Source organism: Erithacus rubecula (assembly GCF_903797595.1).
Source record: "Erithacus rubecula genome assembly, chromosome: 10".
NCBI classification, from domain to species: Eukaryota; Metazoa; Chordata; class Aves; order Passeriformes; family Muscicapidae; genus Erithacus; species Erithacus rubecula.
The window spans coordinates 6,326,577-6,351,991 of NC_136662.1; the positions used below are offsets into that span (position 1 = coordinate 6,326,577).

Below are 25,415 nucleotides of genomic sequence, written 5' to 3' on the forward strand. Positions count from 1 at the left end.
ATATTTATACATGTGATACGATTTCTACATATATTATAAATAAAATACATATTTTCTACAGAAAATGTGGAAACTGTAGGGTTAGGAAGCCATTTGCCACTGGGATTCAGCTACAAGTATTATTACTGGCAAAGAAAACTGAAGTGGAAAATGAAAGTAAAAAATGAAGAGATCTGGTTTACTTGGGGCAGGAAACTTGGGCTCAGAACTTTAAAGCAGAAGTTACTTAAAAATTAAATAGGAAGTGGAAATGTCAGGCTTGTCTCAGACATTAAAAGTATATTCCAGGCAAAGGTCTTGTCAAGCAAATCTCACTGCTGTGAGGAATGTTACAAAACTACTGGCAAATTAAACAGTTTCAGTTTCTGGACTTGGCTGAAAGCATTATGGGTGAGAACCTTTGAATTTTCAGAGCAGTTCTCAAAACTATAATTATGTTATTTGGGCCTCACTAATGATCTGAATTTTTATATTTACAATCTGTTAATGAATATTTCACAGAAAATGGTTCTATATTATGAATTTTTATGGGAAAAAGATCCAAACTTCAAGAGATTATGAAGCTCTTCTATTGTCAAAAAATTAATATATTCCTTACATAGATCATGTAAGCTGCAAATGTCACAGTTCACACTTTTAATATTTTTCTGAATTGCAAAAGAAGTCTCAGTTTATAATTTTCCTTGTGGCTGGTTTCCATACATTGGGGTGGCATGCCTTACTGGCCCTCATGGCATCAGGCAGGCACTAGTGCACATCTGCAGAGGAGAAGACGATAATTTATTTTGGCTGGTGCTTACACACATTTTGTTAGACTCCACACGAAGTAGTGCTGCTTAGAACTGATTTCAAAGCTTGTCTGATGATGTTGGTGATGACCTCAGACTATGCTGACATGACACCTCTATGTATCCCACCTCATAGATAATTCATTAAAATAAAGTAGGTTAAGCCACTGACGGGCCAAACAGGCTCCTACTTCATCACACAAACCAGTAAGAAACTTCTCTGTGTCGTAGGTGCTGCTTTCTTTCCAAGTCAGCTCCAGACTCACTTCATTAGAAAAGAGAAGCTGATGTGGTGACTGTTGGTGGGGGCAGGAGAGGTGTTACCAAAGTGAGAGAGGGCAGAGAAAAGGGCTTTGGGGTGTTTTTTAAAGTCTCCTTTTTCTTCTCAGCATTTTGTCTATCTATCTTGGCCTCCAGAATTTCCTGAGCCTTTTCTGGTTATCCCCACTGACAGAAAGGGAAAAATGGGCTCAGTTGTGGCATTCTTACTCCTTCAAAGCAAAGCTGTAGAACAAGAGCTCTTGAAGAGTGTTACAAGGAAGGAGAGACCTGCTGAGCTCTCCCTGCTCACCCACGGCTTGAGCAGCAGCAACACTCTAAATCAGGCATTTCCAGTTTAGATGCAGGCTGTGCAGCTCCTGTTTCATCTCTGCAGTGGGAAGGCCAGGGCCAGTGGCTGAATTCACCCCAGGTAATTCAGATTATTTTATTTGGAAAAAATCTGCTTGCTGTAACTCAGATTGAGCCTTATCTATCACGAGTTTACCACCTTCTCAATCCACCTACTCCTGAGCTGTAAAGGTAGTGCTGTGGCATCCTTTTATTGTGGTTTAAATGTGCACAGACTCTCCTGTATATATGAGGGAAGTAGGCAGATTTTCCGTTGAAACATGTTTAACATGAAGGTCTCCCATGCATTGTCTCTGCAACTGTATTTCCCAAGGCACACACTTTTTAAATCCCTTTGTTTATAATTATATATTGAATTCTTTCCAAAAGAGCTGCTATGACTGCTAAGTAGCACACTCTGTTCAGGCTACAGCTTCGAAGCAGCAACACTGATTCACTGATAAAGCTTTAAGAAGATCAGCAGTGTGCCAGGCAGGGCAGCTGCCTCAGCTGCTTTTATGGGTCTGTGTGCTTTTTTTCTGCTGCTCTAGAAAAGCCTAAGTGAGGAAAAGCAGGGTGCACACCTGCATGGCTTCCTGCAGCATGGTGGGGACTGCTCCTCGTGAAAACAGAGCACCTACAAATGCAGTGGGATCTGTCATGCTGAGAAAGAGGGATGGGCTCATGTACCCATAGCAAAAGGTCTTTGTACACAAATTGATAAATATACAGTGAAAACCAGCACACATCTGAAAATCCTGGCCTTTTCTCTCTGTATTCAAAAACCCTGTTTGCTTACATTAGAAGAAAAAGTTATGAACTTTGTACAGAAGTTGTAATTATGTCTGCTAGCTAAGATTCTTGCTGCAGCCATTTTCTGACATTGACAATTTCACTCTGTTGACATCATCACAGTTACCTCAGCATCCTGAAAAATTTGGGAACAAAAAGTATGCAAAGATGAATAAATATTAAAATATTGCTAGAGGTAGCTTGCTGCCACACTGGCTAGGTGAGCTTATTGACTGCTGGCCAAGTCTGCAACACAGCCCCAGCTTCAGCTGGCATAGCACTCTGATGACCCTATATTGAACTATTTTAAACCAGCTCACATTTTTTTCTAAATTTGGCTGGTGTCTTAATGGAAGTAATTTTGTTTGCAGGGGGGTTTCACATTCAGAGACAGTCATGTATATTTTATTACTTTTCCTAACGATCTCTTCAACATCCAGAAGAAAAGAATAAAAAAAGTGTCCTTTTTTTTCCAATCTCACTACTCACGTGACAATTCAGGTAGAGTAAATATGAATTTTTAAAAAGTGCAAAAGAATAAGCAGCAGAAAAAAGCCATAGTTTCTGTTTCTCTGACTTCCAGGTTAGTTTATAATTTGACTGCCATTATGGTTGTGGTTATTTCCTATTCTCAGTGTATGGTGTGATAACCTCAGCCAGCAGATCACATACTCCCACACAGTGGCATGAGGGAGAGAATCAGAAGAGCAACAGTGAGTAAACTTGTGGGTCAAGGTATAAAAGTAGTTTAAAAATGAGGGGAAAGGGTAGGGGGACACAAACTGATGCAAAATAAGTCACTTCTCCCACTAGCAGACCAGTGCTTAGTCAGCCTCCAAAGAGGGGGAAGGGCCAAACCCCCTGTTCTGTGGCTGAGCCTGGCACTGTGTGACACACAGCATCCTTTTGGTCAGCCCCTGGTGCTGTCCTGGCTGTGCCCAGCCTCCTCCCAGCCCCCTGGAGGACAGAGCTGGGGAGCAGAGAAAGCCCTGACACCCTGCAAGCCCTGTCCAGCAGCACCTCCAATGCTATAAGTGCTATCAGCACCATTTTAGTTGCAAGCTGGCAAGGTGCAGGTTGTGATGGAGCAATTAACTCCATTGCAGCCAGCCCCAGCACACAGCTTCATTTCAGAGGCTTTTTATTTTTTTATCTTTTTCCACTGCAGCTTTTTGCTGTCTTCTTTCCCATTCTTCTGCACCATGACAATACCTCCTCCCTTGTTATGTCCTCCCTATGATTCTTCACATTGCTACCTTTCCCAAAAGAAATTTGTAACTTCATCAGTGTATTTGTGCATGCAGGCTTGCAGGGAGGGCAAGTAGGGAGCCATGTAAGTATATTTGGATGTGTGTTGGCTAACCAAAAACTCACATCTGTGCCACAGCTCAACATTCACTTGAAGAAAACTGTGTGTACTATACCAGAAAATTTCAGTTCTGTCTTAAATTAGATTTATCAAGATCAACAAAGATACCACAAAGAAAATAGCCTAGAGAAGCTGAACCTCTGGTCCTCTGCATTGTGCTTAAGTGCTGCTGCTTTGTGTGTAGTTTGTTTAATCAATTTTTTGACTTTAAACAAAATCTTAATTTTTTACTCAGTCATTTAATTGTATTTCATTCCAGCTCTGAGCAACACCGGCTTACACTGAAAGTGAGAAAAACGAATAAGAATTTCCTTTCTTGTAGTGAAAATATTAATACCTCAATAGGAAGAAGGAAAGCTTTATTTGGAAAGGTAAGAGAGAAAAGAGGGGGTGGAAAAAATGAGAAATACTGGCAACCTTTCTCTTAAGACTAGAAGAAGTTGCTTTAGCTAAGGTAGTCTGTAAATTCTCCTGATGTTATTCTGATACAATTATGAAAGTGAATGGGGTGTATTTCTTCTTACTTTGTAAAATCAGCTTTTTATTAGTGCTCCTAAACACTAACGTGTACATGTATTTATGTTAGTACATGCATGTATTGAGATTTTAAAATTTCTACTTCACCACTTTCCAGTAAACTCTAGGATTTTTGGTGTAATTAAAAATATAAAAATAGAACTTATCCTCTCTTCATAGAAGAAATCAGAACATTAACTAATTTTAGCCCATCCACCACTTTACATCACGTCTCTGGTATTTCTGTTCTTTGTTTCTCTTGTTTGTCATGTGGCTGTGAGAGTAGTGAGTCTTGTGTCTCAGGCAGTTCCTCATTTTAGAGGGGGAAGGATTTTTATTGTCAAGCCTTTGTGCAGTGTGAACACATTTTTTCCCCTTCTTTTTGCCATTTGCTCAGTAGCTTGGCTTTTCCTCCACAGAAGGTAATTCTGCTGGTGAGGATCTCTGTATGTTTAATGTAGAGCATTTGTCCCTCTTCCAAGCTTGAAAAGACAGTCAGAATTTACCATTAGTTTTGCTTTTCTTCCAAACACTCCACTTGCCAGCAAGGTCAGAGCTCAGTGAAGCCAAGCACCATTAATTACAGCGTTAAACATTCCCGAGCAGTGGCTCTGGGCTCTTGTGGGATCTGGGTTGCTCACATGGCTGTGTGCAGGACCATGGCTCTGGGCTCCTGTGGGATCTGGGCTGCCCACACGGCCGTGAGTGGGGCCATGGCTCTGGGCTCCTGTGGGATCTGGGCTGCTCACATGGCTGTGAGCAGGACCATGGCTCTGGGCTCCTGTGGGATCTGGGCTGCTCACATGGCTGTGAGCAGGACCATGGCTCTGGGCTCCTGTGGGATCTGGGCTGCCCACACGGTGTGTGCAGGGCCATGGCTCCGGGTCCCTGTGGAAGCCAGGCTGCCCACACGGTGTGTGCAGGGCCATGGCTCTGGATCCCTGTGGAAGCCAGGCTGCCCACACGGCCATGGCAGTGCCTCCGCCTGGGCTCCTCCTGCCCTCAGCATCTCCATCCCGCAGAGCCCCAGGGCTGGGGTGGTTGCTGGGGAGGAGGAGCAAGGGAAGGCGTCCAGAGCCGCCATATGGGCCTGGCTGCAGCTGCAGGGACTGGGGGGAGATGGAGCTGGGCCCTCACAACACCTCCCTGGAGGATGGGCGACATGCGCCTCCAAGGTGCCCTTCAGCTCCGGGCTCGTTTGAAATTCTCCTCGGCGTGGGATGGGAAATAACAGGAGTGCTGATCCAAAGGTAGGTCAGAGGTGCTTGGTGTCATTGTCCTAGAAGATTAATAGGTGCATTTGTTACAACAATTGTGCTTTTAATGGTGAAGCTGGGAGTGTGGGCCACCATGGGAGAGCTCCTCATGGGCCTCCCTCACAACTCCTGTGTGGGGTGTGGGCTCTGTGCTTCTGTGGTTGTGGCACAGAAGTTCCAGGGGTCAAACTTTGCCTGGGAGAACAAAGAGGAACAAAAGATTTTACAGAAGAACATTTTGGAAGATCCCAGGGAATATTTTCTGGCCCTGCAGGGAACCACAGGATTTTTGCTATCACACAGCATTTAAAGGGGAGCCTCACTGCTATCTATGCTATTTTGAAGTCATAACAAAAATGAGGTGAATGACTTTAAAAAATATATATTTTTAATATGAAATGGAACTTCATTTGCATGTAGTTAATGTAAATATTAGACATTTGCTCTAGTAAATATGTAGTCTGATAGGAGCTGCTGGAGTAAAAAAATAAAGGCAAATTATCAATTTGGCAATTCTGAGCAGCTGCCTATTTTACAATTGAAATAAGTGCCCGGAAAGATTTTTTTTTTTTTTTTTTTTTTTTTTTTTTTTGAGAAAAATGGAATTAGGCTACTATGAAAGCACAAAAGTATTCTCTTTATTTTTGTCTGAGGATATTGTGAATATTTGCATTGCTCTTTTTTGACACTATGGGTAATAGCTGAAGCAGCGTGGATTAAACCTTTCTCACAGAGCATGGCATAGGCTCTAATAGAAGTCTCTCAAAAGAAAAAAATCATTGCTTTGAAAAAACCTCAAAAGATACATTAAAAAAAGAAGCTTCATGCTTATGGGTATGGTAACCCTTGATAAAAGGCAACACAGTCCTGGCTCTCAAAACACTCTTGAAATTAAATTAAATCCATTGAAATGCTTTAGTAAAGGCCTAAGAAGCAATAGCTTTTATTCTGTCAGAGTGCCCTACTGGATCTTTCCCTTCCAAGCCACCTGAGATCCTCCTCTTGAGAGCAGAGATGACTGTAATGTGTCCCAGAACCCACAGCATTGCAGCAGTTCATCTGTTCATTTCACTTCTCCCTCTTTTTCAGGTAGGGGTGAACACTGTATGCAAAGTCCTGAGAGTCTCAGAAATTGCTCTTTTTCTGCCTCTTTCTGGCCACTTGACTCATCTTTGCCTTCAGAACAAAACCAGCTCTGCTTTTATGAAATAAGCTGTGATAGCTGGAGCAGCCATTCCTGCCTTTTGCCCATGCCAGCAGCTCCCTCTCAGTGCTGCTCCCAGGGCCTCATGCTGAGTCTGACCTGCTGGCAGCTTCTGCCCCCAGCTGCAGGTGCAGCACTACCAGCCCTTTTGCTGGCTCCTACAGCCGTGTTTTTAATGAATCCCACATGGGAAGAAGAGGGATAGATGTGGTGATGAAAAGACAAGGCTTTCTCCTTGTAAGCTTCAGTGAGGTGTGGGGGCAGGCACTCACCTGCATAAGTCAAATAAATGTTGTGCTACAGTGTCAAGTGTTGTGGATGTTGTGCAAACTGACTGTAGTAGCAACAAGTTGATATATTTTTCATAATGTATATATTATGACCCATGTACTCCAGAAAAAACCCAATTGGAATGTGTGCTGTTACCCTGGGGACTGCTCTGAAGCATTGTAGATAAAGCACTATCATTTCCTTGAAATTTCCAAGTATAAATTACTTTATCTCAGTGTAATATCTTCGATATCAGTGTTTTCTTCTGACACTCACATTTCTGTTTTTGCAGTTCTGCAGTATGTGAAACACCTGTTATCATAAGTATTAATGATACTGAAGAAATAACAAGGCTCTACAGCACAGAAACCTGTGTCAATAGGTATGTGAATTAAAGGGTGGGAGGGAAGCTGACGGTAAGTAGTTCAGAAACCTGACTCTTTACAGTAACTTTGACTTCCTCTATATAAAATTCTGCTGTTTTGAAGTTTGCTGGTTAAATATATAAAGGGATGACTTGGCTATGGGAACTTTCCCCTTCCTCAGACAGTATCTGATAAAGTTGTTACCAACAAATCAAAGGTTTGTGTGAAAATGTGCTTATGTGGTTAGGTGTGTGTTATCCTGTTATTTGGCTTACAAATCTTCATAGCAGCTTTGCAGCCTACCTTGTCAAAGAATCTGTTTGTTTTAGAAAAATGACCTAAAAAAAAATCTTACAAGGGAAACCTACAGTGTTCTTTGCAGAAACATGATTGGAACACATTGACTCTGACTTGACAATGAAAATGTTTTAGTTCCACATCCACCAGCAGTTTGCTTGACCCCTGAGGCAGCAGCAAAGAGGCATTCTCAGCCCAGAGGGTCAAGAGCCATGAGTGCTGTGGCATGACAGGACCTTTGCTGCAGTCTGAGGACAGCCTGTCTGTGTCCTGGCCTAGAGAGGATACAGAGATGACCCAGTGCTTTCCTGCACCCTGTGATGTCTCTCGGGTTGTCCAACAGCTGCAGGCAGCAGTGGGGAAAACGTGGTGACATTTCTGAGGTTTATTCAAGGTATATAAAGAGGAAAAACTGCTGCATGCATCCAGGCTGTAACTGCTAGAGTTAGTGTACTCTAGCTTGCACTAATATCCATGTGGGAAAATAGAGAGGCCTTAAAGGCTGTACTTCTTTCCCAGTAATCACCAAGAGCTCAGTTAAATGTTTTCAGGCTCATGGTTTTTGGTCATGCCTCTCCACAGCAACCATACAGCAGCAGGTTTTAAAAGTCCAACAGAGGAAAGTCTGAATATTGGGAAATGGCTTGAAGATTTCATTGCATTTACTGCAGTGTTTACACAGACACTGAAAGTTCTGAGTTTTAGTCGGAGGTGAGGTGGAGCTAGGCTCCATGTTTGGAGGAAACCCTCATATTGAAAAGCATGTTTCACAGCAGAATTGTTTCAGATTCCCATACAAATGGGAAATGGAATCACTCCAGAGTGGCATAAATGGAAACCTTTGCCTCACTTTTAAAATTTTGGAGTTCTCCATCCAAGTGTATACAAGAAGCAATGTCACTTCAGAGTCCTAGAATTTCAGAGCTATCTTGTTAGTTATGCTGAGAATGATCAGGAGATGCTTGTGTCTGTAATCTTCCTGGTCAGCTATGTAGTTTTTGCAGCTACAGAATCTTAATTCTTTCATAGTTTTTGTATGCTGGGCATAAAAAGATTAATGCTTTTCATTCAGAAAAAGACATACTGAGCAATCTGAACCTCATTTTAGTTTGATATCTCAATTTCCAGTTTACTGAGGTTCAGAGAGTTGCTCCACAGTGATCAGTAGAGATACATTCTGGAGGGGTGAATATGTAGAAAAAAAGATTTTTATGTTTTTTCCTCTTCAAATAGGTAACGTGATTTTAAACAGTCTCAAGCATTCAGCCAGAGAGATTGATTTATTGGGAACTGATTGATAGTTAATAATGTATTTGAATTATCTAAGAAAGTTTCAAAAATTAATAAAAAATTGTATTTAAATATAGATTCCCTGTTGCTGAAGGAGGCAAATGGAAATGAATTGAGATATTGTATACTCTTATCTTACTTGTTGAGTGTTCTTCCCACATGGGCAACTGCCAGATTAAAATATATTATTATATTTTTTTTCAGTTGGCACTGGCAGTTATGGATCAGGGAAGACTCTTCAGTGGACGTGTGGTGGTTGGTGTGTGCATGAGCTCATGCATTGTGTCCATAGCAATGTTGATGAAAAGCTCTACCAGTCCTACTCTGTTACAAAAATAATTTTCAAGTCTCTACCACTCTCTCTGAAACATCTTCAGGATGATTGCATTGATAAGGAGCGACATAAAGGTGGGATCCAGAAGGCAAAAGCATCTCATAAACTAGAAGGGGAAAAATCTTTTTTAAATAAAATTTAAGCCACACCCCCCCAACAAATTAAATGCATTGATCACTTTGAACTACACAGCTAGACCTACTGCTTCTGTGTGCCTTCTAGCTGTTCTACCCCTCTCTTCCTGAAATATAATTTTAATAAGTTCACAAAGCCAATCTGAAATATGCAGCAATAAGACACCGTGGAGTCCTATCTCAGGGAAGTCTTAGCTAATGATAGCAAGGACTGTGTTGGTTTCAATGTATTCCAACTAAAACTAAGAAGGATAGGTCAGGCTTATATTCTGGATAGCTCTGTGTGGAGTGCATGAATATACAAGCATATATATGTGTCTGAATAGACATGGGTATAGTCATATAAATATCAGAAAAAGCTGCTCAAATACATGGTAATAGGTCTTCAGTGTTTATTTGGTGCATTTTAAATACAATTTTTCTTTCATATAGACTGCATTTTCAAGTTCCTTTTCTTTCTGTCCTTCACCTCACTGGAGTATTAAATTTCTTAGCACCTAAGACCAGCAGGAGGTCTGTAAAATTGCTTTTTTTCCAGCAAGAACTACAGGATTTGGTCTATAGTTTTAGTGTTGATGAAAGAAATAGTGGATTTCTTTGAAAAAAAAAATATACAAAAACCCAAGGAAAATCGGGACCATTTTGTTCAATACTACACCACTGTTTGCAGTAATTGCCTTGGACAGTTTGCAAGTCTTTCCACTTCATGTAAATACATTAACTTCTGAAAATCCCTTATAGCTGTGAGGTGGGGCCTTTTGAAGGAGGTATTCTTTTGAAGGTTCAAGGGTCTCTTAAACACACATTTTCTTCCTTCAAAGTAAGTTTTGTAGATTCCCTGTCACAAATCTTTCTTGTTAGAAATTCTGCTTGAAGAACTGTTTGAATTTCAATATCAAGTATTTCAAACAAATGCATCTAATGCCTCAAAACATTTTTCTTAGGGTCAGTCAGTGGCCCTATGTAAGAAAGGGAACCTCTGATAATTTGAATTCTATTCCCAGCAACCCTTTGAAGAAAAGAATAAAATAAAATCTGAGCTTTTTTAATAGTTACTCCTGAAACCAAGATAGGGGAAGTAACTGTAAAGTAAACTTCCAATTTTTGAAGCTGCTTTCTCTGCTTCTTTATTTTGTGCTCCCATTCCCTATATTTTTGTAAGATGAGTGAGAGGAGAAAAACTCTGTAACAGAAAATAATGCAATAACTTATAGGTAGGTTTTGGTCTTGACTCCTAAACAGAAGAAATAATTAAGTATAAGCATGTGTATTATTATCAGGTTAAGCAGTCAAGTGAATAACAGTTATATTTGAGTTTTCTGTAGTGAAATCCTGTATTAGAAGATTTTGATGATTGCAGGACAAGTGATTTGTTAAACCATCACTGAAGAAGTGAGGCTATGAGACTTTAAAGCATTTACTTCTGAATTTTTATTGTAACTAAGAATGGATATTTTTCTTGATATAAATTTGAACATCCTAAAATGTTATAATGCAGAGATTGTGCTGGCTACAAATCAAGAAAAAGAAAAGATATTTGTAAAATTTGGATATGGAGAAAAAGAATATCATACTCTCAAGAAATTTGCATATTAAAAGTTAGAATTTTGCTCAGTGTGTCTGCACCTGTGGATGTGAGGAAGTACCTCATCTTGGTTTCAAAGCCTTTAGCTATGAGACAATTAAGGAAGAACATAGATTTCTTGAAAGATTGTCTGGTTTATGTTACAAGATTACACAGCTCAAGGACACCCTCTTGTTAAGAAAACCAGAAGTGAACTTTCTTCTTTAAGTCCAGCCTCATTTTTACAGTCAGGGTCTCCAGGAAATAACATCATAAATCTGGAATGTTATAAAATACTTTCCCATAATTCAAGGTCAAGTTATAAATCTAAGTTACCATGTCTCTTGCTTCCAATAAGTGGCCCTTTAAATGCTATTGATATTAATTTTAGCAGCAAATTTGAACATTACTCTTGTTGAGCTGGGCAGTATGAGCTGCTTAAAACAAGTAATATACTCAAAAGTTTTTGTGCAGCATGGAACACAAAACATTTAAAGGATCCTCCTTGCCTGATGACCCTTCCATCGAAAAATGACAACTGTTCTGCAGCTTCATCCATCCTTACATGCTCATGTACATGTTCCTGTATGTCCTACAGATACACTGAGAATCCTGTGGATCATTACCCTTTTGGAACACTCCTTGGGACTTTGCAAATGCCTGTGCAGCCGAGGGTAGGGCACAGCAGCCTGACATCTGGGTGGAGATGGAGTAGTAAAAGCACACTGCAGGGTGCTGGTGTCCATGCTTTCTCTGCTGAGATTTTTACCAGCACCCTACTTGTATATACAAAGCTCTCAGTGACCACCACTTCTTGCTTAATGATCTGCTTTTCTCCTCTGGTTTCTTCTTCCTTCCCACTCATGATTGCATTGCTTAACCAGAGCATGTGTGCTGCACAGAGCTGGCTGTCAAAGGGTGACTTTCCCTGAGCACTGGTGTGTCAAGGGACATCTGGGGAAAAAGAAAGCCTCTGTCAGTGCTTGTTCCCAGCTTAGGAGAAGGACAGCACAAATCTCTGCACTAGCAGTGTATGTCATCCAGTGATGAAAGTGTTCAAATTATTTTAAATAATCCTGCAGAAACAGCCATAAAGTGACAGCTATATCTTTTTAAACACAGAAAACTCAACCTCACACTTCAGCAGTGTGAGAGGAGCAAGGGGAAGGAGGAGATACTTGTAACTGTGTATACCATAGGCAGATTAAAATATGTGGTTAAAGTACAAGCCAAGACAGACTGAGACATAAAATGCATCCCATCAAAGGTACTGCCCAAAAGTGTTATTGGGAGGACTGTGTAGTGGATCATTTTGCTCCATACAATGTGTTCAAGTCCTATCATGTCAAAAGGGAGGTGACAAGCAGAAAGAGCAGCCAGGGGCCAGGGAGAGCGAGAGATGTGCTCTCAGCACTTGGATTGGACAGAACTTCAAATGTCTGCACACTTCTGCAATCTCCCCCCTGCCCCAGAGCTGGGTTTGTAGGTCCTGCAGCACCTGGGAGTCAGTGTCATGTGTGCTTTAGTTCAGTGCAAGTTTAAAATCACCCAATGTATCATGACAAGAGCTAAGAAAGCAGCTTATCAATTGAGAATAACCTGAGGCATCTGACTCAAAAGGTTTTGCCTTTAATGTAGTCCTTAGATGAGAATATGGATGGTATTTATGTGTCTCTGTACTTTTCTGCTTTCAGTAAGAAAGTGCTGGCAGCTGTGGCAGCTGGATTGGTGAAAAAGGAGCTTGGTACCTCTGATGTACAGAATGAAAGCTGAGATATCAGATAGGTTGTCCCCAAAGGACCAATCCTTTCAACCAAACAAACCAAAGGTAAGAAGACATGCACTCACCTCAAGTGTTTCAGTGTGTTAAATTGAGGTTGGAGATTGAGGGCCAGGGTATCAACACTGCTGTTTTCAGCTCTCAGAGTATTCCTTACTTCCGGGACCCACAGTGGGCTGCATCAAAATGCCTCAGCTGATCTCCAGAAAGTCCATCTGCAAAGAGAGCTACCAGAGACAACATAAATGAAGTAGTGGGTTCACTGATGTAGATGGAATTTCACATAGCTAGAAAAGAAGGTTATATTCAAGTCTTCAGTGTTGCAGCTCTGCACCACTTCTGGACCTTGGTAATTATACACAGGAACCAGAAAGTGAAACCAGCTTGGAAAGCTGAGAACAGCATCAAATTATGGGCCAAGCTGAAGCAGCTGAGGAGCAAGAAGCAGCAGTCAGAAATTTTTATTGTTTTTTAGTTATAGCTTTATTTGGGCTAGTAGTATTAATCTGACAGCCCTGAAAAACACTGCTGATGATCTGTCATGACAGTAAAGAGATTAAATATATCTAATGTTGCAGTTAAATAAAACTTTCTTCCACTACATAATTTTTTTTTTTTTCACAAATACAGCATAAAAAGTAGTATCAGTAGTTTAAGTAGTTATTTGCTGGGATTCAAGATAAATGATCTATTTGACAGAACTTTGGGGTTTTGTTTTTCCTTTTGAACTCTTACTTGTTCAATAAACAGCTGTAGGAGGTTTGAATGATTGGTAGGTAATTTATAAACCTGGTTTCACATAATTTAACTATTGTAGATCATGCAAACCAAACTATTTTGCCCCTTAATTAATCTGAATGTTAATGAAAGCATAAAACTATATAAAATAAGTAAATAAGTGTAGATGCATGATCTTCAGAGAGATCCCATGGTTATATGCTTGTACAAAGAATATGTACATTTTCAGCCTGCTCAACTTTCTAATACAAGCTAGGACATGTATAAAACCCAGGCTTTCTCAAAATTACTTTTTCTGCTTCCTGTTACCCCTTGGAGTAGAGCAGAGACCATTGTGGAAGCAGCAGAGAAAAGCTCGTCCCACCTTGCTTTTGAACTTCTCTTTTCTCACCCTGCTTGTGTTCCTCATGCAAAAATGTGCATGGAGCTTGTTTTCCTCAGGACTGGTATTTCAGTGCTCAAAAATTGTAGTAGTATGTGAAAGGCATTTCCAGCTAGAATGGAGTGTATGTAAGTCTGACCTTACAGACTCATGATTCAAGAAGGTGGTCTGTGAAGAGTAGTGAGACAGTTCAGAACTTTTTCAGGTTGATGTGGGAAATTTGAAGAAAGGAAGAGCAAGGAATAGCCCCAGGGATTCTTTGATCAGGACAGTGGAGGGCAGGCAGACCTTGTTCTGGTTGCTGTCATCTGTTTTTAAATTGTTCCTGTTTACAGTAGAAGGGGAAAAGGAAAATGAGCAGGTTATTTGCTTTTCTTAGACAAACTTACTTGTGAATCTGTATTTTTCCACGGTGATTGGTATCCTCCACCTAAAATGGCAGTATGTTGATGGAAGGAGTAAAGTCTCTCAGAAAATTCACCCCTCTAGAACGTGTCTCTGTTGATCAGTGTGGAGCAACATTCTGAATCTCAGTAAACTGAAAATTAAGCTGGGATATCACACTAAAATGAGGTTCATATTGCTCAGCATAGCTTTGTCTGAAGGAAAAGCCTTAATTTTTGTTTACCAGATTACAGGATTGACAGACTGACATTGTTCTAGGAGCCGGCACTTTATTTTTGGTTTGCAGCAAAATAAATTGTAATTAATGTCCCTGTATTTTAGCACAGAATCTCATAAACTCTAAAGAGGACCTTCTTGTGAGAAGAAGACCAAAACAGACTCTCTTGCTAAATAATTGTTGCATGAAGTTTCATCTTCTGTGATATTTCCTAACTTACTAAGTGTAGGAAGTAACACTTGCTGTAAGGCAGAAAGAGGATGTGCAAGCATTTTGTGCTGATCTCGGGAGTGAGAGCACATTACCAAATTAGTATATCAGCCTGAGCTTGGTATGGGAAAAGTGAGCTATTCTTGCTAATAATTTATATTGACATAATTTTATCACTTTTTAGAATAAAACTTAAAAAACAATAGTGATACTATGGTTTTTTGCCTTTTCTTTTTGACAGAGACTAGATTTTTGGCAGTGTACACATGAATGCATACCATAAAATAGTTGTGAAACTGTGGTATTTCTTAGGGTCCTGTTTTATGAGAAATGTGAATGGGTTTTTTTCCTTGAAATAAATGCATCTGATACTGTTGTGCTTCTCTTGTGATTCAGTGGTTTACAGACTCTGAGAATTCCAGGTGTTTGGGGAATACCACAGCATGGGATTACCAACTTTCCTTCCTCCCCTTCCACCATCTTTTTTTGGTTGTTTTTGGCTCTTCCATTGCACTGTATGGACAGAATGTATGTGTTTATAAGGCCTCAGCAATATGTTTCTTGAGCTTTGTGACCCAGTTAAATAGCCAATTTGTGCTACATGTCTTTGAGTGTTTATTACTAAATGTCCTATAGGGAAATAGAAATTAGCTATAAAACCCAAGTAACTAAACAAATCTATTTATTTCAGTGTCTGACTTTCCGATGCTTTTACCTGTCATAAATCACTCAATATTTCCTTGACTCTGCCAAAATTTGTCTTGCTGTTTACATGATTGACACTGTAAAATTATATATCCAATATTTTTGCATCTCTGTTAGCTGAGTCTAATTATACCCATTAACAAGAAGTGATAAAGAAATATTTACATTACATGAATGACTTTTGCATAACTCTTCTTCTTTAAAGCTTAGAACTTACTGCCTTTCCTAAATATTCTGTTGGGTTTTTTAGTGTGAGAATAAACCAGGACATCCAGTGCACATTTAGACAGACTTTATTTTTTCAGAGTATCAGCCATATAAACTTGTCACATTTTAAGATGGCTAGTAGTGTGTGTGAAACAAACTGAATGGCTTAGAAACATGGAAACAGAGGGAGGGAAATATAGAGCCTGATATACAAGGTAAATAAATCAGTGGGATCACTTTGGTTTCCTAACTGTTTCAAAATCAAAGATGACTATTGCGAGTTTAGATTACAGAAATCTTCCAGACTCTTTTAGATTTATAGCAGTAGTTTCTTGACAAGCCATTGAGGAAGAAGTAATGCCTGCCACATGCTTATCTTTGGAGACATCTCTCTAACCCTTTTGGACAGCCCCAGAGAGAAAAATCATGTCAGGATGTGAAGAAAGGCAGGAGATGGGCTATCAGATGACCGAGAGCATCACTGAAAGCAGACCAGCCTTCTAGGTAAAGATTTGTGGTTTATTCTTATAAATACCTTGCTGAAAGGCATTATGTGCTTCTATACAATCAGCTGTGGGAGTGAATGTCCATCCTAAACACAATCATAACTGGGATGTTAGAAAAACATTTGCAATAGAGTAATCCTGTGTTTTATTGGAAAAATGCACACAAATACTCTCGGCTGTAAGCAGTGTCATCTGGCAGACAGTAAAACACAGGACAACTTGTAGACCACAGCTAATAGGGTAGTAATAAATCTGGCATCTCAGGTGAGAAGCAGTCTGGGTGGAAGCAGGATACAGTGATAGAAGCAAAGAATCCAGTAGTTAATATCACAGAAGATACCTGCTTGGGAAGAACAGAAAAAGGGACAGAGTACTCACAGAAGGCAAGTTGATCTGCTCGTTACAACAGAGACTAGAGAGCAGGTAGCTCAGAAGTAGCATATTGTAGGAAAATAGTCTGAAACATGGGTTCAGTAGCCTACCCTGACCCTGGTCCTCACCTGCTTCAGCTAAAGTTGAGCATTAAGAAAAGACTGAAAAAAAAGAAAAGCCCACCCTGTGTATTAGCTTCAGAATAACAGACAGGTCTTTATATTTGGTATACAGCACACTGGAAGAAACATTCAAGAGATACAGGAATGCCCAGTGTTCTGCAATGAAAACAGAATGTAAAGACTTTGGAAAAGACTGTAAGCATTTTCTTCTTTTTCTGTATGGGTTCTTTTGTGTTGGCAGGTTCTACTACTGCTTTGACTTGTGTTCTGTCAGGCCTTCTGCAAACATGTCACACCTGTGACTTTATGTGCAAGTAACACAGCATTTACTTCAGAGTGTTATGTAATATAGCATAATTCTGCATATCATTTGGGAAAACTAACCAGCAGGTGCAGATTACCTAGTACCAAGCCATCAGCTAGTAAGCAACCAGTTTAGTTGAAGCAGGGTGAAGGTGATAGGGGAGACCCTGCACAGAGGGAGCTTGTTTAGTACCTCCAGCTGGGTGGTATCCTGAGTTTCAGCATGATTGTTCAAAACGATGCCCTGCCTGGCATTCAGCTCTCTGTCTTTAAAATTATGGTTCTTCACTTGTTGAGACAGTCATATGAATCCAAGAAGTTGGTACTAGGAAATGAAACTGAAGGGGAAAAAAGTAGGATTGTACTAAGAGGAGGAAAAATCTGCTACCACTGAAGAGCTCTTCTGAATGAGAGTTCAAGAAGGGTCCAAGGGAAGCAAATATTCCATTAATTGTCATCTCCTCTTTTTCATTATCCCTTTCATAGTGAATGATGGAAGGATACTAAGAAAAGACACTATGGGTAATTTATTTTATTTGATGTTTTATTATGTAAAATGATCTCATTCACTGTGCAATATTTGAACACCTTATACAGAGCTAAATCCTAAGCTGTTCTCAGCATCCAGCACTCATTCAAAACCAGGAGGTAGAGCAGATTTTCAGCACACATCTAACAAATCCCAGGGCTTATGGGTATGCTGACTCTGTTTAAGTGGGCATGTTAAAAAGACCTATCCAAGAACATTCATTTCACAATAACTGAGCCCACTGTTACCCTGGAGTGATTTTATGTGTAAGCAAGAAGTAGGTGCCTGGCACTTCCAAGAGCTTCTTGTTGGCTTACTGCTCATTTTGGGCCAGATTGTGAAGAGTGCCTCAGGGATACCAGAATACGTTCTCTGTCCTGAGCAGGTACAGCACAGATCATGCACACAACATATGAAGTGAAGATGTCAAATCATCATTGCCTGAGGGTTGATAGCAGCAGAGCAGTATGCTTGCACAAAGAGCTCTATTGTTTACTCTTGACCTTAAAATAATTTGATCCAATATGACACATTAAGTAGAAATGTTTTCTTTCTTCAGGGAAATAGTTCTTGGCAATTGAAAACAAGCCTGGAAAAGTATGTAAAAAATAGGTTCCTTAGCAAATGTTCAGTGAAGTATTAAGGCTGTTATGAGATATATTGTCTAGAATGAACAATGTTTTCACAGTAAGACTGTCAAATTAATTTTACTGGATAAAATGCATAATGCAGGTAACCCCTTTGATTTAAACAGAGTTGCCCTTGGGATAAATTTATCCTTTGCCTCTTAGTGTTTGCAAAAGCGTGTGAATTCAGTTTCTGTGGAACTGCTTAATTCTGATATGCAATGTGCTGAGTATCACTGTGACTGAGCTGTCATATGACTTCAATGCAAGAGAAATAATGCCAAACTAAGTTTGTGTTATTTTAAATCCAAATTATGTATGGAGTATGTAGAGAATTTATTTTTTATTTAGTTACATGCTTTGTAGTTTATTCTTTCAAGGCCTCTGAACAAAAGGACAACACAGGTGAGTTCTTGAGAATACATTTTTTGAGAAAACAAATTCATACTAGATTTTGTAAACACATTACCACAAAACAGCATTAAGTTTAGGTACCAGTGTTCTGGTACCAGTGTAATTGCCTGAATTAACCCTCACTCTCCACGCCATTAAACCCTCCACAAAAACCAAAAAAATCACAGGGTTGAAGAGTTCATGCTCTCCCTTCTTTTAGAGTAAACAGTGGTGAGGTTTGTGGCTGTTCTCTACTTTGCTCTGCCCTTCACTGGAATAGGAAGCAGGTCCTTGGCTTCTCCCCAAAGAATAGGAAGGTATTTTTTAGGTTACCCAGGGGATGAGTGAATATTCCTAGGACTGACTCAGAAGTGGAAGAGAAAGAGAATTTTGAATGAGCAATGATGATACCTTTGTCATAATCTCCTTAATCATCAATTATTACTCCCATGTGGAACATCTAAATCAGGTGCAAATCAAAACCAGTGGGAACTTTCACTGCATCTTTCTGTGGAATAAATTGATTTATCTCTCTCCTTAGATCATCTGTTTCAGAAATCTACTGTATGAATAAAGCATCTGAATATATAGATTCCAATAGTATGTTTTCATTTCAGTGTCTCAGTAAGAGTTTTTTTTGTTTTAAATTGAGTCAGCGCCAGTTGTGGTGTGTTTTAGGTGTTGAAGCTATATATGCAGCTTGTATGCCTGTGAAATATTGGCTATATATGCCTGAAATATTAACTAGTTCTGAATTTTTTTTTTTTTAATTTAGACTGGAGTGGTTAGTTTATTTGTAAGTCTATGGTAGCTTCAGCATAGAAATTTCTACCATTTTCAAATGGCAGAACTAGCATATTAAAAACATGTCATAAACCAGTACAGTACAGAATCAACCCATTTTATCATTGTTTCAATGCATTTTCAATATAAAATTTATAATATAAAATTATGTAAATTGCTTTATAGCAATATTTGAAATTCATCTGGACAAAGGACATACTGCTTTAATTCTTTCTTCTTTGAGTTCCCTTTCTTTTCTCTATATTTTGAGGGCTATTTTTTATTTCAATTTTTGGTATGAGGAAGAAGGCATGGTTTCATGATCTTTTCCAAAGACTTCAGATGCAAATTGAAAGGAAAATTGAATATTATTTGGCACTTAAATTATTAAACTTTAATTGCAGTTATGATAGAATTACCCTTTGAGCTGGTTTTCAATAGCACAGAATAGGAGATATGATAATTTAACACATCTGATGTATTTCAAGATAGGTGAAGCAGACAAGGAAAGGTTTGCATCTTATACTGTTTGTGTGGGGTTTTTGGAGGTATTGTGGCTCTTTTTATAGCTTGCAAAAGACAAAGACTTCCAAAGAGATGGGTAACTTAAGCAGCTACACATTTTTAATGTCATTTTAGAAATCCTTATTAAAACAAATGGATGGTTCTGGCTTTGATTCTTTCCAGCACAGGAGAAGTATACTGCTGTAGTTACGTACTGACATAATCTTGTTGGCCAATTAAAAATTCAGGCTCTGTCCTGAGAAAGTGTTTATTTTAGGAGTCCATTGTTTAATGTACAAGTAGAATAAATTAATTCTCCCATTCCCTCAAAAAGAAAGTGTTGTGTTTAACCTTGGGAAAGGAGACTGCAGTTTATGTTGGGAAAAAGACTTTATGACTTCTAGCACAATTATAGAATGTTAAGGGCTGGAAGGGCCCTTGAAGATCATCCTCTTTAGTAGGCAGGGACATCTCCCACTCGACCAGGTTGCCCAAGGCCTTCTCCAGCCTGGCCTTGAACACTGCCAATGTTTGGACATCCACAGCCTCCCTGGACAACCTGTTCCAGTCACCACCCTCACAGTAAAGACTTTTTTCCTAATATCTAAGCTAAATATCCCTTCTTTCAACTTGTACCTGCTGCTCTTTGTCCTGTCACTGCTGTTCTTGATGAAGAGTCTTTTGGCATCCCTCATATGAGGTCCCTAGGCCCCTTCAGATAAGGTCTCCACACAACCTTCTCCAGGCTGAACAGCCCCAACTTTCCCAACCTGTTTTCATAGGGAAGGTGCTCCAATCCTCTTATCAACTTTGTGGCCCTCTTCTGGACTTGCTTCAACACTTCTGTGTCCTTCTTATGTAAATTTGTAACTTTGGTCATTAATTTTCATTTTAACATCTGATGATTTATGGTTAGCAGTATACCCAGAATGGTGGGATCACTGGAGTGTGTGATATTCTCACTAAATAATAGATAGGGTATGTTGCAATATTTCTGTGCTGTGGATGCTCTGTAAATATCACACAGCCGGAAAAGATCCACTCTGCAGAAATTTGTCTTGTGATTTCAGCTTAAGGAGTTGAGTGGAGATTGTATAAAACTACTGGGGAAGGTTAGGTGGCAATGGAGCCTAGTTCTTTTTGAGAACCTTTACAAGAGATTCTTCATAGGATGTCATGCACTGTGCTCATCAAATGACACACATCAGCCAGGATGGTATCCTGCCTTTGTCTAGGATAAAGGGACTAAGATGTCGATGCTGCAGGCAATGTATGGTTATAGTTGAAATTTAATTTGTGACTACTCCAGGATGATGATGTTATTTTATATCAAAACTGGAGTCTCTGGAGTGTCAGAGCAATATCATTGTATCAGTTTTGTTCTAAACACTTTTACAATATAATTATTATTGCAGCCAATGTATGGCTTTGTATGGAGACATATTACTTAATGAAAGCTAAGATTTTGGCCTGTGTTGTATGGCTTGACTCAAAATTGTAGAAGATGTGTTTAATCTTATAAGTTTGATTCAGTCACATCATTTATGAATTATTATGTGAATTCGTGCAACAATTTCCTGTGCGATGGTTAGGAAGTCTCTGAAGCACTTATGAATAGTAAACACACAAGTATTCTCTTCCAGCTTTATCTGTCTTATGACAGGGTTCTGCTGGTTCTTTTAGAACCCTGGAGATCTTCGATAAGAGAAGCAATCAAGCATTTCTTTCCCTTGTAGTCTCCTACATAAGGGACATTTGTTACCAAGTTGTTGAGAACTGCCTCAGTGAATGTAGTGAGGGAAAATGTCTTTGCTGTACCTTATATCAAGTCCATGAATGTGACAAGAATCCTCTTGCACTATCATGGTAAAGAAATGTATTGAGTTCTCCAGTTCTTAACATTACAGAAAGCAGAATTAAACTGCCTCTATCCATTTGTTGTGTATTACTGTCATACCCAGAAAGAGATCCTTGTAGTAAGATTCAGAAATATATCCCACAGGATCACAAAATAGTTAGGGTTAGAAGGTACCTCTAGAGATCATCTAATTCAACCCCATGTTTAAAGAGTTTCATCATCAGTTGCTTCACCTGAGGATGCATTTTTATGAAGGCCTTGTTGTCAGAATAAATGTTTTGGTGACTTGTGGTTGGGTTTCTCTTTCTCTCAACAGAAATCTCAAGAAACATACGTAATATATATGGGAATCAGTGAATGTGTGCAGAAAAGTGCACATGAAGGGAAAAAAAATGACTTTACTAAATCCATTCCTATGAAAAGTGAAGTCTTGTCTAGCTCCTAAATACAAAGGAAGAAATAGTTGAAAATAATCTACTTTAGTTAAATTAAGGAAGCTAAGTATTACTTCAGGAACCTAAGAAAAACCCCTTTGACTTCCTGGAAACTGAAAGAAGTTTTTTTGAAGAAGTATTTGTCTCTGACATCACTACAGTGCATTGCGAGTTTGCGGGTAGTTAGTTAGGGTAACAGAGGAAGCAGCTCTCTCACAGATAAGCAGGCACTGCAATGTATGTGCCTAGTTAGTCTCTTTCTGGGCTCAAAGTTTGTGAAGAAGTTCTTTTGCAGGCAGATAACATTTATTTTACTTTCCAGAGAGAGACACATGCTGTTTCATAAGGATACGCCTGATTTCCAGAAATAACCATGTTTTTGTGGCTTAAACTCTTAGCATTTGGTGTTGCATTTCTGGGACAGGATGCTTTTCTCAAAGGTAGGTCTCAACTGATATTTCTTTCTTTCATTTTGGTCCCTCAACATCCCCTGTAGATGTAAAACCAATGAAAAGCTTTACAAAGTGGAGAAATACCATCTTGGTTCAGAAATTAGAATACAATTGTATGCAATGGTGTAAATCAGGCAGATTGATGCATCGTGTACTAGGCTAAAATGTCTTCCACATGGTCCCATCCCATGCGAGAGTTCTATGAACCATTTAAAAAAACCAAAAACATTTATAGCTGAATTTGAAAAAGAATACTTTTAGGTCTCTTATGTGAACCTGTTCCATGTAGTTTTTATGTTCAGCTTCATCTCATGATGTAGTACTGGTTTTCTGTGTTTAAATCCTTCAAGAAAAAAGTCTTCCCATCAATGTTAGCCACTCCCGGATCACAGACTCTGCTTACAGTTCCTCCAGTTTTGATTTTTTTACTGCAGAGGGGTTAGTAGCAAATTCTAAAAGTTGTAAATTAATCTCTACTATTGGTAAAATTACTTATTTTGTAAAATAGATATTATTTATTTTTTAAAATGCTCCTTAAATAGTCTTTGGAATATTTAATTACCCCACTGCAGGTGAATTTGTTGCTTGACTTTTTGAGAGAAAGATAGTGCCGGAGATGAGGATCTTGCAAAACATGTTTAGATGTTAGAGATAAAGAGAGTAGCAAGATAAGCAATCAGTCTTGAGGTAATGCTTAATATAAGGTCAAAATAAGTATCCATGTTCAAGCAAACATTTTCTTCTGAAGAAAATGTAACATTTTATGTATATGTGTCTTCCATCAGTTTAGCTAGCAGTGTGATTTGGGATAGTTGATGGCAGACCCAAAGTGGCTTGAAACATTTTTTCTGAAATGGCAGTGAGTTGTATGCAGGGCTGAAATCTCTTTTCATGTCGCTACAGTAACTTCAGGTTTATACTGATGTAGGCAACAAAATGATCTGCCTTTAGCTGATAACCAGCTAAGAACAGCATTTGAAGCCTGAGCATTAGCTCTCTTGTCCCTCAAAGTCTCTGAACAGAGACAGCACTGCATAAATCTGGTTGATAGCTGCTGGAGATTATAAGAAAACAAGTGAATGCTGCACTGTAGAGAAAAAGAACAAAATCTCTTGCTTTTCTTATACTCTTATTTTATTTCATTTTTTTTTCTGCTGTCCTACTTTCCATTTTATAAGTCCTTCTGAGACTTCCCACTGGTACCTTTTCTCTGGAAAAGGCAGGTTACTGTCTGCTCTCTCAGCCACCTCCACAGTCAGTCAACATGTTAGCTGACAGAGAGGGCTGGAAGACAGATAAATGGGTAGTAGCATTTTATTTCAAGTAATAGTTATTTTTCTCTGTTCACACACAGTAGTCTGACTTGAGCCAATTCCTCTTTACATTTACTAAACTGAAGAACCTCAAAGAAATATTTTATCTCCTGTCTACTACTTACTACCACTTAATTAAATCTCATGCTGTAGTATCAAGTACACGACTTCATAGACCTTGTTTTTATGATGTAGTTTGGCAGAGATTGCTTCTCCTTTCAGGGTGACATAACCATTATACTTCATATTTGCTGTGCAAATTGCTCTGCCTTGTGGCCAAGGGACACTGGGCAGTCTCCTAGGGAGGGGTTTGTTAATGGAGGAGCAGCGTTTCAAAGGGTGGCGCTGGCTTTGGTTTTATGGCAATCATTTTCAGGCACTTGATTGTAAGTGTTGGGTGGGCACTGGGATTTCTTTTTTTAATACTCGAATTATTTTCCAACAGAGTATTGTAGCTAGTGATTTTGACAACTTAGGAGAAATTTTAAGATTGTCTTCCTTCACAAGCTCAGACATCCTATAGAACATCACTTATTTCCTGTAATCAATTAAGAGCATCAAACTACCATAAACCAAACGAAACTAGAAGAAGAACCTGCACTAAGGCCTTTTCACTGTGTAAATCCCTCAAATAAAAAGCATGTTCCAACTAATTTTTCTGATAAGAAAGAGATGTGTAGTGGTAATCAAGCACTCTGAAAAAACAACCAATGCCCCAAAGCTCTCCCCCCAAAATTCCTGATCCAAGCCAAAAAAGTCAGAAAAACAGCTTTGCTTCCCTTTAGAAAAAAAGAGAAATGCTTGCAGAGCAAGCAGAATTTCCATTAGATCATTATTTCAAGTTCCTCCCCTCCTCCACAAAAGTGTTAGCAATTTGACAGCTTTCAAAAGCTTTCAGCCACTTCTGAGCCACTTCCTTTATTTCAGGGAACTAAATAATTATTTGATAGTTTTGGGTGTATTTTTTTTCCCCCCAAGCTAAAAGTATCGAGCTTCGGCCGGCGTATTGGTTTTGTCTGGGATGTTAGTTTTGGACATAGTAGCTAGTATGGGACTATGTTTGGGTTTTGTGCTGAAAACCATTGAAAAAAGAGGGATTTCTTCTTTATCCCATGCTGTTTATGCCCCACGCTATCCAATGCAGGATTAACCACCACCTGACTTCCCATCCTTTGGTATAATATACAGATATTATTCCCTTAGTCTATCAACCACTGCAAAGTGTTCATAAGATGTCCACCACATGTCCATTGAGTCCATTTAGTGCATGACTTTGGGCTTCATGTTGTGGTGATCCTCAGGACAGGAGAGCTGGTTTGTTTTGTGGTTATTGGGCACCAAAGGCAGCTCGACTGGGATTCCTGATGGACTTGCTCTCTTTCTTGTAAGGCTGCTCCTCCATAGGTTTGGGTAGTTCTTCTTGTAGTAATTCCTATAATATGCAACTCAAATAATATCAAATCAACTCAAATCATGGGTTACAACAATTCAGAGGTATTTCTATTGCAGTCTCTTACCCACCCCCTCTTGGGTTTAACACTGCAATGAGCTCCTCTCCTTGTCCTTATTCCAGCTTGGATTTACCAATACACTGCAGTCCCTAAGGGTTGTACCTGCTCCAAGTGGAGCCTTGTCTATGAACCAGTCTCTTCAGGGGCAAATCTGCTGCTTCATGGATTTATCCACAGCCACAGTGACTCTAAGGTGCAGCTGTTCCAGCACAGCCCTGTCCATGGGCCACAGTGCCTTTGGACATAGACCTGCTCCAGCGTGGCCTCACCCACAGCC

The 25,415-nt window shown here is 39.4% G+C and overlaps 1 protein-coding gene and 1 long non-coding RNA gene across 2 annotated transcripts in view; both read left to right on the forward strand.

The window, feature by feature from the left end:
* Window positions 1-3,751: 3,751 nt before the first annotated feature.
* LOC306805655 lies at window positions 3,752-15,938 on the forward strand. The gene is made up of 6 exons (XR_013775259.1): window positions 3,752-3,929; window positions 7,097-7,186; window positions 8,961-9,164; window positions 11,387-11,462; window positions 12,483-12,616; window positions 15,842-15,938. It is a non-coding gene; the product is annotated as an uncharacterized lncRNA (long non-coding RNA).
* Window positions 15,939-21,984: 6,046 nt separating this feature from the next.
* Window positions 21,985-25,415, forward strand: part of PTPRC (protein tyrosine phosphatase receptor type C) — a 57,909-nt gene continuing 54,478 nt past the window's right edge. Inside the window, 2 exon segments of the mRNA XM_079313656.1 lie at window positions 21,985-22,099; window positions 22,185-22,302. Coding sequence (XP_079169782.1) covers window positions 22,236-22,302 — 67 coding nt within the window. The 5' untranslated portion in view covers window positions 21,985-22,099; window positions 22,185-22,235.